The sequence below is a fragment of the Rhinoderma darwinii genome, chromosome 5 (assembly GCF_050947455.1).
Source record: "Rhinoderma darwinii isolate aRhiDar2 chromosome 5, aRhiDar2.hap1, whole genome shotgun sequence".
Taxonomy (NCBI): domain Eukaryota; kingdom Metazoa; phylum Chordata; class Amphibia; order Anura; family Rhinodermatidae; genus Rhinoderma; species Rhinoderma darwinii.
The window spans coordinates 162,101,721-162,117,017 of record NC_134691.1 but is presented as its reverse complement, the minus strand read 5'-3'; the positions used below and the strand labels follow the sequence as shown (position 1 = coordinate 162,117,017).

The window sequence follows — 15,297 nt, the reverse complement described above, 5'->3', positions numbered from 1 at the left end:
GTTCCTGCACCGTATGTTACTGAGCATAAAATAGTCATATATTCATTCCGCAAGACTTTCCGAGTTAACCCTGCTTCCTTACTTTTGTTTGGCTCCACGAAATCCCGTGCTTGTGTATCGATGTCCTATTCTAGTGTGTGCGCACATTGGGACACCATAGCTGCGCAGTAACTAGATTTGAGGCCCGGATAAAGCAGGGGAAGTGTAAAGGACCATAAATGACGGGCACATGCGCCTGTCTTCTATGAGATTTCAGCATTCCGGGCGTGCCAGTTTTTGGCGGTGGGCGGGTATAAGGGGAACTAAATGTTTGCAGACCGTTATTTACGGGAGGAGGAGTTTAGGAGAGGGGATAACGGCAATGAACCTTTACTCACCCCTCGCTGCGGTCAGAGTTCAGTAGGTGAAATGCTGGTGACGGGTTCCCTTTTATAGTGTGTTTGTCAGTGTTGGACAATCGTTTACTTGTTAGCAGGGTCCCTTGACAATAAGCTGATCACACAATTTCCCCCTGCTAGGACTCCCAGCAATCTGCTGTAATCTGTGGGAAAACCTGGCAGTAAGTGAAATATTTCCCCGCAGTGCTGCCACAGGGGAAATTAAGCATTACACAGTGCCCATTCATATCAATAGCCCGTCTGTGTAATGCAGGACAGGTCCTCCAGAGCGAGAGACGGTCTTTGTAACCGCTCTGGCCAATATTAAATTCAGAGTTAATATATGGGTCCTCTGCTCAAGATCCTAAAGAATTGTTTTTATTATATTCAGATTCTAAAATCACAAGACTTGTCAAGTAAAAAGTATATACACGTGGTATGCCAAGTATTCGGCCTTGCCGTGCCGCTTGTATATACATTTTTACTTAATGAGCTTTGATCTAGTTTTATAATCGGAGTGTAATAAAACACAAGTGTTGCGGTGTTTCGCTATTTTAGATTGTCTACTACCTGCAGAAATGTGGAATTACAAGCTTCTTTGTGAGAACTACAAGGACCAGTATGACCATCTAAAGGAAATTGTGAAACACACCAGCACTTTCTAGGCATCTCCGACATGGCGATGCACGTGGAGATATTGATTTGGTCTGAGATCTGTGTATCGTAGAGCGGTGTGGTAAACTGAATGTTTTATATTTATATGGTCTGCTTTTACCCTCGCCTGCTCCGGTGTTGCTATGTCACATTTTGAGAGTATCATTTGGGAGTGATCCTTGAGCTGTTTATTTTTTTATTTTTTTTTGTACGTGTGCAATTTATTCTAGTGATCAGCATGGGTTACAGTGGTCCCACCCTAATGATCGGACATTGATGGCATAGCCTAGCAATATGCTATACATTCCTAGAGTGAGATGGGACCTTTAAACAGCTACATGGTATCGACTACTCTATTTGATATTGTGACAAGTAGATTATGTAGATTTCTAGATTTTAAGCCTCACGAGATGGATGCAAAAAATTTTTAAAAAATAAATGGAAAACTGGTAAGAGATTTCTGGCAAGTAGGTACAACTATTGCCTTTCAGTAACTCACTGTGTACATTAAATTTTGCATGTAATAATCAAACTTTAAAGAATGTGTAAATAATCCTTCTCTATTAATCTGGAGATCTGGTGGCAATGAGTCTATTCAGGAGCATGACCTGCCGCATTGATGACACCTGTTGTCGCATATAGATTTTTATACTTTCAAAGGGCTTGTCCGGTTTCACGAAAATGAGTTATTTTTGTGTAATTAAAAGTTTTATACAATTTTCCAATATACTTTCTGTATTGATTCCTCAGTGTTCAAGATCTCTGCTGGCTGTTATTTAGTAGGAACATTCATTGTTTACTTTCAGTGGATAAAGTTCTGTCTGTGCTCATTTGATGGACACACAGCTGCTGGGATTGTTACAGTGTGTTTATCAGAGCTGTGTCTTCTAACAATCCCAGCACCTGTGTCCATCACATGATCATGGACAGAATTTCATCCACTGGAAGTAACCAATGAATGTTCCAACTGAATAACAACAAAGATTTTGAAAACCATGTGGAATTAATAGATATACAATTTTCCAATTTACTAAACTTTAGGCTTCCTTCACACGGCCAGAGCTGTGTGCACGTTCCGTGATTACGGCACGGACAGGCAGCAGACTGTCATCCTCAGGCCGTCCACACTCACGGACCGTGAACACACAAGATGTGCTTTTGTTTCGATGAGCCCAGACCACAATTGTGGACCGTATAATGTCCTATATTTTTTATTTTATTTTTTTGCGGTCTGGGCAATGCACAGACCGTGAAAGCCACAGCCATGTGCATTGGCCCACAGGATAGCCTGTGTTCTATACTATCCGCAAATGCAGATAGTAAACTGCCGCAAAAGTACGGTCGTGTACATATGACGTCTTAATTATAGAAAGTAACTTTTTTTAAAATTTTGTTTTAGCCGGACAACCCATTTAATGCTGTTGGTTTAAAATTTTAATTTTGGTTAAAGAAATCTGGTATTCAAATCTATTTCATCTTGCAAATACACCCCAGTCTAATTTTGTTCTTGTTTAGTTTCTCTTTTTTTTTTTCGTTTTATGATTTTGTTGAAAACTGATCTGTCATGGCTCTTTTTATTAAAGGAAGTCATGATCAGAGTTTTACTATAAATGCCAGTAAAACTGGGATTTATTTGTTATTGGATGAAACGCATTCACCATAATCTTTATCAAGCATGTGTGTTTTATTTTTCGCTCTTAGGCCTTGTTCACATCTGCGTTGTTTAATCTGTTAGGGCCTCCGTTGCAGATCTGGCCGAGATTACCAGACATAATAGTACAGCACGCTACGCTATTGTCTCAAATGGTCTGTAAAACCATAGACACCCCGTCTGAACCCATTGAAGAGAACCTTTCCCTTGCCGATACATGTGCAGCATGTCATAGGCAGGCCTTCACAAACACACTCTCACTTTAAATTTTTTTACTATCTTCCTCTGTTATTTATATATCGGTGCCGTTCTAAATGTGGCCAGATATGTAAATAAGCCCCAGAACTCTCAATGGGGCGTTTCTATCTAACTAAATGGCAAGGGGGTGTGATGTCTTCACTCTGACACTGTCCAATCAGCTATGGACCGTGTCGGGGCGGATTGCGCTGTGTTCCCTCCCGTGAGAACTCGCACAGACTGGTGGTTTTGCACTGGCACTGTCCGTAGCTGATTGGATCGTGTCGCAGCGAAGATATCACGCCCCATTGCCATTTAGTTAGAAACGCCCTATTGGCAGTTCTGGGGCTTATTTACATATCGGGCGCCAAATATAACGCCACCGATGGGTAAATAACGGAGGAAGTTAGAAAAATTATTTAAAGTGAGAAAGTGTTTGAAGCCCTGCCCATTACATGCTGCACATGTATGGGCAGGTGGAAGGTTCTCTTTGCCTGTGGCTGGCGGAACCCATCGACTTTAGTGTCCGTCATGCAATGGAGCTGTTGCTTCCGGCATTCCGTTCTGCTCCTCTGACGCAGATGTGAACATAGCCTTATTAGTGGCACATCTGATTACATTTGGTTAATATATTTCTTGTTTTTATTTCCAGCTTGAACAGGAACTCACTTATGAGAAGTTTGCAGATCTGACAAATCCAGACAACATGGACAGAACTGAAGTGAAACTTTCTTTACCTAAATTCAAGCTGGAAAACAGTTACGATCTAGAATCGGTTCTTGGAGGTTTAGGCATGACTGATGCTTTTGACATGGGCAAATGTGATTTCACCTGCATGTCTGGTGATCGTGATTTAGTTCTGTCTAAAGTGTTCCATAAATCTTTTGTAGAGGTGAATGAGGAGGGCACAGAGGCAGCTGCTGCCACAGGAGCCGTTATTATGTTACGTTGTGCTCGGATGGTACCAAGCTTTACTTGTGATCATCCTTTCCTTTTCTTTATCATACACAAACAAAGCCGCTGCATCCTGTTCTTTGGCAGATTTACTTCCCCTTAGAACTGGATTCCTACACTGCAGACTTTATGGGGAAATGTATCAGCCTTTCTACGCCAGTTTTCTGGTGTTGAAAAGTTGCATATTGTGTTATGAAATTGCAATTTTTGGTCATATTACATCACCCATGCCAGTTTTTGAAAGGGGGTGTGGGCTTAACAAAATGGATGGCGCCATTAAATTTATTTATGCCGTAAAACTGGTGGAAATCATCTTCTGGCTGGTGTAATTTCCACTCTGTGGGGCTTAGCAAGGAAGAAGCTTGCCCCACCTTCAGTGTCTTCCCCCCCCCCCCCCCCACGATCAGACTAAACCCCCTCCTCAATTTATTAAACATAAATGTTTTATATATTTATAATATTACTCACTTCACGGCTCCCTGTCCGCGTCCCCTCCGTCTCCATCAACAGACTTCGGCTCATATAGGATAGAGACGTCTGTGACGCAGAACTTGAGATGTTGCTCTGCGTCAGGACCTTGTATTAGCTGCACACTTGGGGGACCTGGTGGGAAGGAGCAATGCACATACATTTCTTATGTCCCATGGGGAATGTATGGCGCACAACCGCAGTCCTTATGCAACCATAGTGTTGGGGGGGGGGGGCGCAGACGAAAGATGCAATACTTTTACGAAGGGGCATTTTCCTCTTCACAAATGTGTTACATCTTACTCCATTAAATTGTTTATTAAGACTGGCGTATAAAACGCCAGTCTTCACAGAATCTCCCCCTTTGTCTGTAACTGAACCATTTGAAAATCTGCATATATGAACATGCACTTTGGCATGCCATGGATTTCCCCTCTCACAATAAAGTATGCGAAATCCATTTCAATTTCAGAACAAGTCTATGGCAAAGCATGCGCTGATATCAGTGCTGATGATTTTTTTTCTGCTGTGATTTTTTTTTTTTTCAACCCCATTCTGTACTTTTATTTTTGAAGAATCCGCACTGGAAATCTGCAACAAATACGCCACATGTTTGCATGAACGCCGTTTTTAAATTTAATATTGCGCACTTAGGATGTTAAAATGTACTTTGTAAACTAGATAATGGAACACAAAGCTCTGTTTCTTCAAATCCAGTTATACAAAAATGCTAATTGCTACAAAAATTAACTGACTTTAAAAAAAAATAAAATGAAATACTTAAATTCTCGTTCAGTTTAGTAACACTGTGTATATTTTGAAATATGGCAATGTTAAGGTCATGCATGGCAACATGGTACAAAGCGTATACAAATTTTTAATGTAATGGTTATCTACATACAGTACAGCAAGGTATTCTAGTAAACATTAAAGGAGTGGTCACAGCGCGACGGCAGATGGACAATCAGTTGATCGCCATGTATTCATCTCCTGGAAGCTCGGGCAATCCGCTTGCCAAAGAAAGGTCTGGGCCCTGCAGATGAAGTGTAGCATTACATGGTGACGTTTAAATAACTGCCAGAGCAGGAGCTGCCTTTACTTAGCAGGGACCCCAGGTGTATGATGTCCATCTGTCCTAATGAGCCATATTGATCAGGATTGTTTTCATGGGAAAGATTCTAAAACAATTGCTTTCTAAACCGCAAAGAAATATGTAAATTTTAAGACACTAAATATGGCTGCAATAATTCGAATTTACTTGCTAAATTTGTTTTTATTTTTTTAGAAATGTATGTACTTTTGTTATCTGCAGTAGGATTTACAGTTAGAGCAATGAACCGTTTGCCTTTATTATATATATTTTACAATGTTACATTTACCAAACTTTATTTTTGTAGCTATTAAGTTTTTTGTTTTTTTTTTTTCTTTTAGGCTAAATTTACACATTGCGCTTTTCAACAGCTTTTTTTTTTTTTTTTTTGCCAAGTCTGTAGTAATATATGAGAGTCTACATAAACAGCATTTTTGGGTTATGGTGCTTTTGTAGCATTTTTTTTAAAACACAGCAGGCTCTAGGTATTGTGTTGTGGTTTTTTTGGGCATTATCTCCATAGATTACTCTATAAGACTTCAAAAATGCCTGTACAATATGACACTAAATAAAAAATGCATGTTACATTTAGAAAACTCTGGTGTGTTTACGTGCATTTTTTTTTTCATAGAGTTTAAGGCTTTCTGGTTTTATATAAATAATACTCTTCATTACATAATCCAATGATATTTATATGCAACTTTCTTAGATACTGGATATACAAATGAGAAATTTTAAGTCAAGATTGATTTTCGTTAAGGGAAACTTTCATTGCTTATATTCAGTGTCCTGATCATGTCCTGTTCCCACAGCTGCAGGGCTTAGAATAGAAGATTCTGATACACTGCTAAGGGCCCATTCACATGAACGTGAATAACGTCCGTGTGCTGCGCAGGGAAATCACGTGCAGCACACTGACCCATTGATTTCAATGGGGCCGTTTACGCAACGTGTGTCCGTTGCCTAAAACTCACAATGTCCTATATTGGTGTTTTTCACGCACCTATCGCCCATTGAAGTCAATGGGTGCGTGAAAATCACTCACCGCACACGGATGCACATTCGTGTGTGGTGCATGATTTGCGCATCAATTCAATTGAAAAATATTAATTTAAAAAAAATATATGCTTTGCTAGTGCGTGACTAACTCATGCCACTCGCCAAGCACTCTGATGCATACAGACCAGATTCACGCGTGTGAATTTGATACGCTCGTGTGAATGTAGCCTAAGGGTATGTTCACACGGCAGCATCCAATACGCCTGAAATTACGGAGTTGTTTTCAGGCGAAAACAGCTCCTGAATTTCAGATGTAATTGCTCGTACTCGCGTTTTTCACAGCGTCTCTTACGGACGTAATTGGAGCTGTTTTTCGATGTCAATGAAAAACTGCTCCATTTGTGACATGTACTTCTTTGACGCGGGCGTCTTTTTACGCGCCGTCTTTTGACAGCGTCGCGTAAAAAAAAGCCTGCGTGCACAGAGCATCGGAACCCCATTGATTTCAATGGGCAGATGTTTGGAGCCGTATTTTCGGACGTATATCGAGGCGTAAAACGCCCGAATTACGTCCGTAAATAGGGCATGTGAACATACCCTAAGGCGTACAACTGTGTAAGGGTGATGATACCCGTAGCAGTGTTGGCATGGGGCTGAAAACCACGCCCACGTGCGGTGGGTACAGATTTCAAATTGGTAATGGCTTCATGATTTTGCAGGTAACACCGCAGTTACGCCAGCAAAACTGCACAGCCATTAACATTGGTATCGCGGGTAAAACTCCTGTATTACCTACAAAATCATGTGGCTATTAATTTTGTACCACATGTGCATGTTTTTTGGCTGCATGCGGATGCTGCTACATGTGTCCTTTTGTATGTTTTTATTAACTGACTGCAAACATGAGACACCTTGGAAAGTGTGAGAAATTAATAAGCAAAGTATATTTAAAGTTGCAGAAACCAGAAAAATATTCAATTTCAATCTAATATGTGAAATATTACACTTTGCCATAGACTTTACAGGTGTACTTTATATAGGGCTTTCTGATTTACATTTACTTGCTTTCCAGTGTCATTGAAATATCCTCACAAAGCGAAACATCAGATACGTTTCCCAGTAGTATTCTGCCATTTAGGCTTTGATTATGATATGATGCATAAAGCTCTTGTTAAAAGATGTGATATTTGGGTTAACACAGAGTTTTTTGCAGGCGGAAAGTCTGCCTCAACATTCCGTTTGGAATTTTGAGGCAGATTTTGCTCTACCTGCACGCCGTTTTTCACCCATGGCCATTGGGCGCCGCGGCCAAAAAAAGGCCGCTAAATAAGCTTTCTCTGCCTCCCATTGAGGTCAGAGGCGTAAATGCCCGAATATAGGGCATGTCCCATTTTTCCAATAACCATCATCCCGAACACTTACTGTTCATTTATAAAACCACAATAAAACAAAGTAAATGCTTTAAAGTTGTAAGTTGCCCTCAAAGAGAAGTATGTTCTCGTTTCTTCTCTGATGCTAGATGATGGTGATGATCTGCCCAACACCACTCCTAATGAACTTGTAGTATTATTCTTTATATCAAACACGGTGCACACAATTGAAATCTTACGTTCTACTTGCATCTTCAATAAATGTGGATTCAATCTTTAAGGACATCGTGCGGTTATATGACTGTTTCCAAAGACTCCGTCACAAACAGCCTTACACACAGAAGCTTTACTATGTTCACATCGCAAAAGAGGTCCTCTGCTCACACTCCACTAATACACTGCAAAATGATCCACCTTAGGGACTGTCCTCCCTTCAACTCCAGCTTGTAGTAAAGGTGTGAGTGATCTTCACTAGCAGTGCAGAGAAACATGTTTTTCAGGCCAAACCCAGGTAGAAGCTGTTAAGGCAAAACCCAGGGTCGGGAGGCGCGCTGCTTACATTGTTATGAAAAAGCTCAGTTTTTTTTAAATTCAAATAGTTTTTATTGAAGTTTTCAGACAAAGAATACAAAAGAAGCATCAAAATCAACCCTGTCTCATAATAGCAAAAAACCTTTAGAATAGTCACAAGCCAAGGTCACTCCGGATATTAGAGAACATAGAAATACAGCATAGGAAAGTTACATGACAATAATACCAATATCCGGTGAAATATCCTGTTACGTTAGACTAAGCATTTTCATGATGACAGTGTACATTAAATATGCAATTACGTTTGCCTTGCTGGAGTCTCACAGGAAAGATTCAGAAGTGTCAGGATTCTGAATACACATCACGTCCTGGCTGGAGGTAATGTATATTCATTATCAGGACACTGCAGTAATGTTAGTGTTTGTGTATGTGGCTGCACATAGCGATATAACTATAACTATATCGCTAGTGCAGTGTAAATGAATGGAGATGAGTGCATGACACTGATTGGTCAGCGTCATACACTCCTCTGTACAACGCCCACTTGGTCTAAAGTAAAAACACGCCCACTTAGGCATTAAGAAACTCATTAGCATAAATCTAAAAATCGCTCAAAGTGGTAAAAATAGATCGTATTTCTAAATAAAAAGCACTGCTGTCACCTACATTACAGCGCCGATCTCCTTATGTAGGAGATAGGGCACTTATAATGTGGTGACAGAACCTCTTTAAGTAAGGAAATTGGTCTAAAATTTTGAGGTTGGTCAGAAGCTTTGCCCGGTTTCGGTAAAGTAATTATTAAAGCTTCCTGATTTTCTTTAGGGAAAGAACCAGAAGTTTGGGCTGCCTGGAAGAATCGACATAAATATGGCGAAAGAATTTATAGTACGCGTTTATGAGGCCGTCCGGGCCAGGTGCTTTGTCCGGGGGCATCTTAAGTACGTTATTATCAATTTCAGATTCCGAGATCAGGGCATTCAGAGTCTGTAACTGATCAGCAGTTTGTGTGGATAAGGGAATGTTCTCCAGAAAAGCCTGAATGCTTTCTGCAGTTGGATGTGACTCAAACGGATCGTCATTTAAATTGTATAAAGTTTCATAAAAAACCCTAAAACGATCCGCAATAAGTACCGGATGGGAGATTTGCTCTTGTGTGGTAGAGTTGAAATAAAAAGGGAATTCTAGTTTTTTCACGCTGTTTGAGATGAGAAGCCAGTAATTCCCCGCTTTATTATTTTGTGAGTAATAACGTATTTTTGTTTTACGCAATTTTTTCTCATATTCAGAGACCATAGCTAATCGCAGGTCTTGACGAATTTTTTGCAAACTCGCAGCTTGTTGCGTTGATGGAGCGACCTTATTTATCCTTTCTAGCTGGTAGATTTGTTCCGTAAGGTTAGTAATAATAGCCTCCCTTTGTTTCTTTTCTATATGCCCCAGCCGAATCAGGGACCCTCTTATGTATTCTTTGAGCATTCCAAAGCGAATTAATATGTATCTCCTAGTATCATTAGATGAAAAGTATTCAGTAAGCTCTCTCACTATGTCTTGTTTATATTTAGTATGGACGAGGAGAAAAGGATTACATCTCCAGACATAGGTGCGGTTAATGTTATGTTCCTTCAGCATTAGGCTGGGTTCACACGACATATTTTCAGACGTAATGGAGGCGGTTTACGCCTCGAATTACGGCTGAAAAAACGGCTCCAATACGTCGGCAAACATCTGCCCATTACTTTCAATGGGTTTGCCGATGTACTATGCCGACGACCTGTCATTTTACACGTCGCTGTCAAAAGACAACGCATAAAATAACCGCCTCGTCAAAAGAAGTGCAGGACACTTCTTGGGACGTTTTTGGAGCCGTTTTCTCATAGACTCTATTGAAAACAGCTGAAAAAACGGAGCGAAAGCCACAAACGCCACGAAAAATGCAGCAAAAAACGCGAGTTGCTCAAAAGGCGTCTGAAAATCAGGTGCTGTTTTCCTTTGAAAACAGCTCCGTATTTTCAGACGTTTTTGGCTCAGTGTGTGAACATACCCTTAGTGTTATAGCTGCATGATCAGACCAAGTAATACATTCAATAGTGGAATTAATCATAAGGAGTAACAATTCTTTATCAATGAGGAACATATCTATTCTAGAATAACAATTGCGTGGACTAGAATAAATTGAGAAATCCTTTTCTGTACCATGGTGTAACCTCCATCTATCGTACACCTCTTTACTCCTAGAGCACTGGGCTGACTTTTCATTGGGGTACAAACTGTATTCTGCAGATGATTTGCACCTAAATGGAAGGGGGTCCGCTGTGCTGGGGGAGAGAATTCTAGCTGGGGTGGCGGAGTATTTAAACTAGGGCTGAGGAGGGAGGTCAATGTAGAAAAAAAAAGGGGTAGCCAGGTTAGAGAGGGGTCAGACTATATTGGAGGGGGGAGAAGCAGAATGTGGGGAGAGGACTAGACAACAAGATAAGGAGATCCTTTCGTTACAAAACATCAGTGTAAATAAAAAGGCCCAATTAATGTCAAATCACATTTCTGATAATAAAAGTGAAAAACTGACAGGCAAGTTAAAGTGTATGTTCACAAATGCCAGAAGTCTAGCAAGCAAAATGGGGGAGCTGGAGGCCTTGATACTGGAAGAAAATATAGATATAGTTGGTGTTGCTGAAACATGGCTGGACTCTTCACATGACTGGGCTGTAAATCTACAGGGTTTTACACTTTTTCGGAAAGACAGGACAAATAGGAAAGGTGGTGGTGTATGTCTGTATGTGAGAAATGATATGAAGGCGAGTGTGAAAGAGACAATAGTGGGTGAAGATTGTGAGGAGGTTGAAACCTTGTGGGTGGAACTAGAAAGGGAGGTAAACACTGAAAAAATTACTTTTGGTGTAATCTATAGACCCCCCAATATAACTGAGGAGATGGATGTTCAGCTATATAAACAGATGGAGCGGGCTGCACAGGCGGGTACTGTAGTGATAATGGGAGATTTTAATTTCCGGGATATTAATTGGTGTCATGGTTCAGCTTCAACTGCAAAGGGGAGACATTTCCTCAACCTGTTGCAGGAAAATTTTATGGGCCAGTTTGTGGAAGACCCGACTAGAGGTGAAGCTCTGTTGGATCTGGTCATTTCTAATAATGCAGATCTTGTTGGGAATGTCAATGTTCGTGAAAACCTCGGTAACAGTGATCATAATATAGTTACATTTTACCTATACTGTAAAAAACAAACGCAGGCTGGGAGGGCAAAAACATTTAATTTTAAGAAAGCCAATTTCCCCAGGATGAGGGCTGCAATTCAGGATATGGACTGGGAAGAACTAATGTCAAATAATGGAACAAATGATAAATGGGAGATTTTCAAATCTACTTTGAGTTATTATAGTGCAAAATTTATTCCTATAGGTAACAAGTATAAACGACTCAAATTAAACCCCACATGGCTTACACCTTCTGTGAAAGGGGCAATACATGACAAAAAAAGGGCATTTAAAAAATACAAATCTGAGGGTACAGCTGTAGCCTTTGTAAAATATAAAGAGCTTAATAAAATCTGTAAAAATGTAATAAAATTAGCAAAAATACAAAATGAAAGGCAGGTGGCCAAGGATAGTAAAACAAATCCCCAAAAATTCTCCAAGTATATAAATGCTAAAAAGCCAAGGTCTGAACATGTAGGATCCCTAGATAATGGTAATGGGGAGTTGATCACAGGGGATCAAGAGAAGGCAGAGTTACTAAATGGGTTCTTTAGCTCTGTATATACAACTGAAGAAAGAGCAGCTGATGTAGCCGGTGCCAGTGCTGTTAATATATCAGTTGATATACTGAATTGGATGAATGTAGAGATGGTCCAAGCTAAATTAAATAAAATAAATGTGCACAAGGCCCCGGGACCAGATGGGTTACACCCTAGAATTCTTAAAGAGCTTAGTTCAGTTATTTCTGTCCCCCTTTTCATAATATTCAGAGAATCTCTAGTGACTGGTATAGTGCCAAGGGACTGGCGCAGCGCAAATGTGGTGCCTATTTTCAAAAAGGGCTCTAGGTCTTCCCCGGGTAATTATAGACCAGTAAGCTTAACATCCATCGTGGGGAAAATGTTTGAGGGGCTATTGAGGGACTATATACAGGATTATGTGACAATAAATAGCATTATAAGTGACAGCCAGCACGGTTTTACTAAGGACAGAAGTTGTCAAACTAACCTAATCTGTTTTTATGAAGAGGTGAGCAGAAGTCTAGACAGAGGGGCCGCTGTGGATTTAGTATTTTTGGACTTTGCAAAGGCATTTGACACTGTCCCCCATAGACGCCTAATGGGTAAATTAAGGACTATAGGTTTAGAAAATATAGTTTGTAATTGGATTGAGAATTGGCTCAAGGACCGTATCCAGAGAGTTGTGGTCAATGATTCCTTCTCTGAATGGTCACCGGTTATAAGTGGTGTACCCCAGGGTTCAGTGCTGGGACCACTATTATTCAACTTATTTATTAATGATATAGAGGATGGGATTAATAGCACTATTTCTATTTTTTCAGATGACACCAAGCTATGTAATATAGTTCAGTCTATGGAAGATGTTCATGAATTGCAGGCAGATTTAAACAAACTAAGTGTTTGGGCGTCCACTTGGCAGATGAAGTTTAATGTAGATAAATGTAAAGTTATGCATCTGGGTACCAACAACCTGCAGGCATCATATGTCCTAGGGGGAGCTACACTGGCGGATTCACTTGTTGAGAAGGATCTGGGTGTACTTGTAAATCATAAACTCAATAACAGCATGCAGTGTCAATCAGCTGCTTCAAAGGCCAGCAGGATATTGTCGTGTATTAAAAGAGGCATGGACTCGCGGGACAGGGATGTAATATTACCACTTTACAAAGCATTAGTGAGGCCTCATCTAGAATATGCAGTTCAGTTCTGGGCTCCAGTTCATAGAAAGGATGCCCTGGAGTTGGAAAAAATACAAAGAAGAGCAACGAAGCTAATTAGGGGCATGGAGAATTTAAGTTATGAGGAAAGATTGAAAGAATTAAACCTATTTAGCCTTGAAAAAAGACGACTAAGGGGGGACATGATTAACTTATATAAATATATTAATGGCACATACAAAAAATATGGTGAAATCCTGTTCCTTGTAAAACCCCCTCAAAAAACAAGGGGGCACTCCCTCCGTCTGGAGAAAAAAAGGTTCAAGCTTCAGGGGCGACAAGCCTTCTTTACAGTGAGAACTGTGAATCTATGGAATAGCCTACCGCAGGAGCTGGTCACAGCAGGGACAGTAGATGGCTTTAAAAAAGGGTTAGATAATTTCCTAGAACAAAAAAATATTAGCTCCTATGTGTAGAAATTTTTCCTTCCCTTTTCCCTTCCCTTGGTTGAACTTGATGGACATGTGTCTTTTTTCAGCCGTACTAACTATGTAACTATGTAACTATGTAACTATGTAACTCCAACACAAGGACCGCAGCAAGGGTTGCTCAACTCTGCGACTAGAAGTGGAGTCCAAAGCTGTAACCATTACCATATTAAAATCACCACAAATGAGCAATTTGCCTACCCTGAGCTTATCAAGCGTTCTAAACATTCTATGCAGGAATTTTATTTGATGCGTGTTCGGGGCATATAAGTTTACTAACGTATATTTGACATTGTTAATGAAACATACCAACACGATAAACCGGCCGTTGGGGTCTACATGTGAATGCACCAATTGAAATGCTACCGTGTTCTTAATAGCAATTAGAACCCCCCTGGATTTTGTCTTGTAATGGGAATGAAAAATGTGCGAGAAATCGCGGCACTTCAGATGGTGTGCGTCTTTAGAGAGGAGGTGAGTCTCCTGTATGCAAAGGACATCACACGCTAAAGACTCTTTCCACATAAAGGTGCATTTTTAGGGAGTGTTAAGCCCATTAACATTAAGAGATGCAAATTTAAGAGTCATTGGATACAGTAGAGGAGTGCTGCAGACCCATTCCCCTATCCCATTTGTAAAGGACATGTACAGACCCCACTACTATGCATAGGGGGTAAAACAGTTATTACCACATCTGAGTACAAAAGTATGAATATGAGAGAAAACATTGGTATCCTGAATTTCAAAAGGACATTAGTGTTGCCCATAGAATTGCGATAATGGAAAGCCATATAGAAAGCACAGTTTTCAACACAAAAATAACATACAACCACAAAATGGAAAACAAGAAAGCAGGAAAAGATGGAAAACATATTAAATGGGGGGAAAAAAGTCAGTATGAGGTGGATTCAAGATGGACGTCTTGTGCACCAAAAAAGATTTTTGTGGGGCGTGGCTTGGACATGGCACTGACCAGACGTGCTGCTTGAGAGCTCCGTTCCTGCACTTCCCTAACCCGATCATAAGCACATTAATACGCAACATTTTATCAACCTGATGGTCAGGAAATCCAAGGCCTCCACGGGGACTCCTTACTGTACACGGCAGATGTCTTCAGCCGGCTCCATCCAGCGATTCCTGACCGACGCTGCTGCTGGACCATCATCTAAGATGGCGCCGCTGGAGGGGAAACGAGATGGTGCCGGGACTTCGCTTCCAGAGGGGCTGTCATCCGCGGCCGGCGCTGCTGCATCAGGTACCGCTTGTACCTTCCCCTCGATCTCGGGTTCTCAGGGGCAGTTTCCCTCCCTGCTGAATGGGATGGAGCCGAGCTCTTCTGGGGCTGTGATGGCGCTGCCTGCGCGGGACTGCTCGCCACGTGGTGCCTGTCATGGCGGCCGGGTTTCTCCCTTATCTTCCCCTCATGTGCTGGGGCCTGCATTGCTGCCTTCTACCTCTCCCAGAGATTTGGCTGTTCATCCCTCCTCTCACATAGGGAGTTCTGCTGTCCTAGGGGATGATTTACAGGGCTTGAGACAACAGTTATCAGCATTGCCCACTAAACAGGACATAATATTCGGCTTCGGGG

General features: G+C 41.0%; 1 protein-coding gene across 2 annotated transcripts in view; it reads left to right on the top strand.

Moving 5' to 3' along the window:
- Window positions 1–4,880, top strand: part of LOC142651694 (serpin B6-like) — a 33,714-nt gene extending 28,834 nt beyond the window's left edge. For both annotated transcript variants that reach the window (XM_075826699.1, XM_075826701.1), the window contains exon 7: window positions 3,572–4,880. In XM_075826699.1, coding sequence (XP_075682814.1) covers window positions 3,572–3,976 — 405 coding nt within the window. In that variant the 3' untranslated portion in view covers window positions 3,977–4,880. The remainder of the gene's footprint in view (window positions 1–3,571) is intronic.
- The last annotated feature ends 10,417 nt before the right edge of the window (window positions 4,881–15,297 follow it).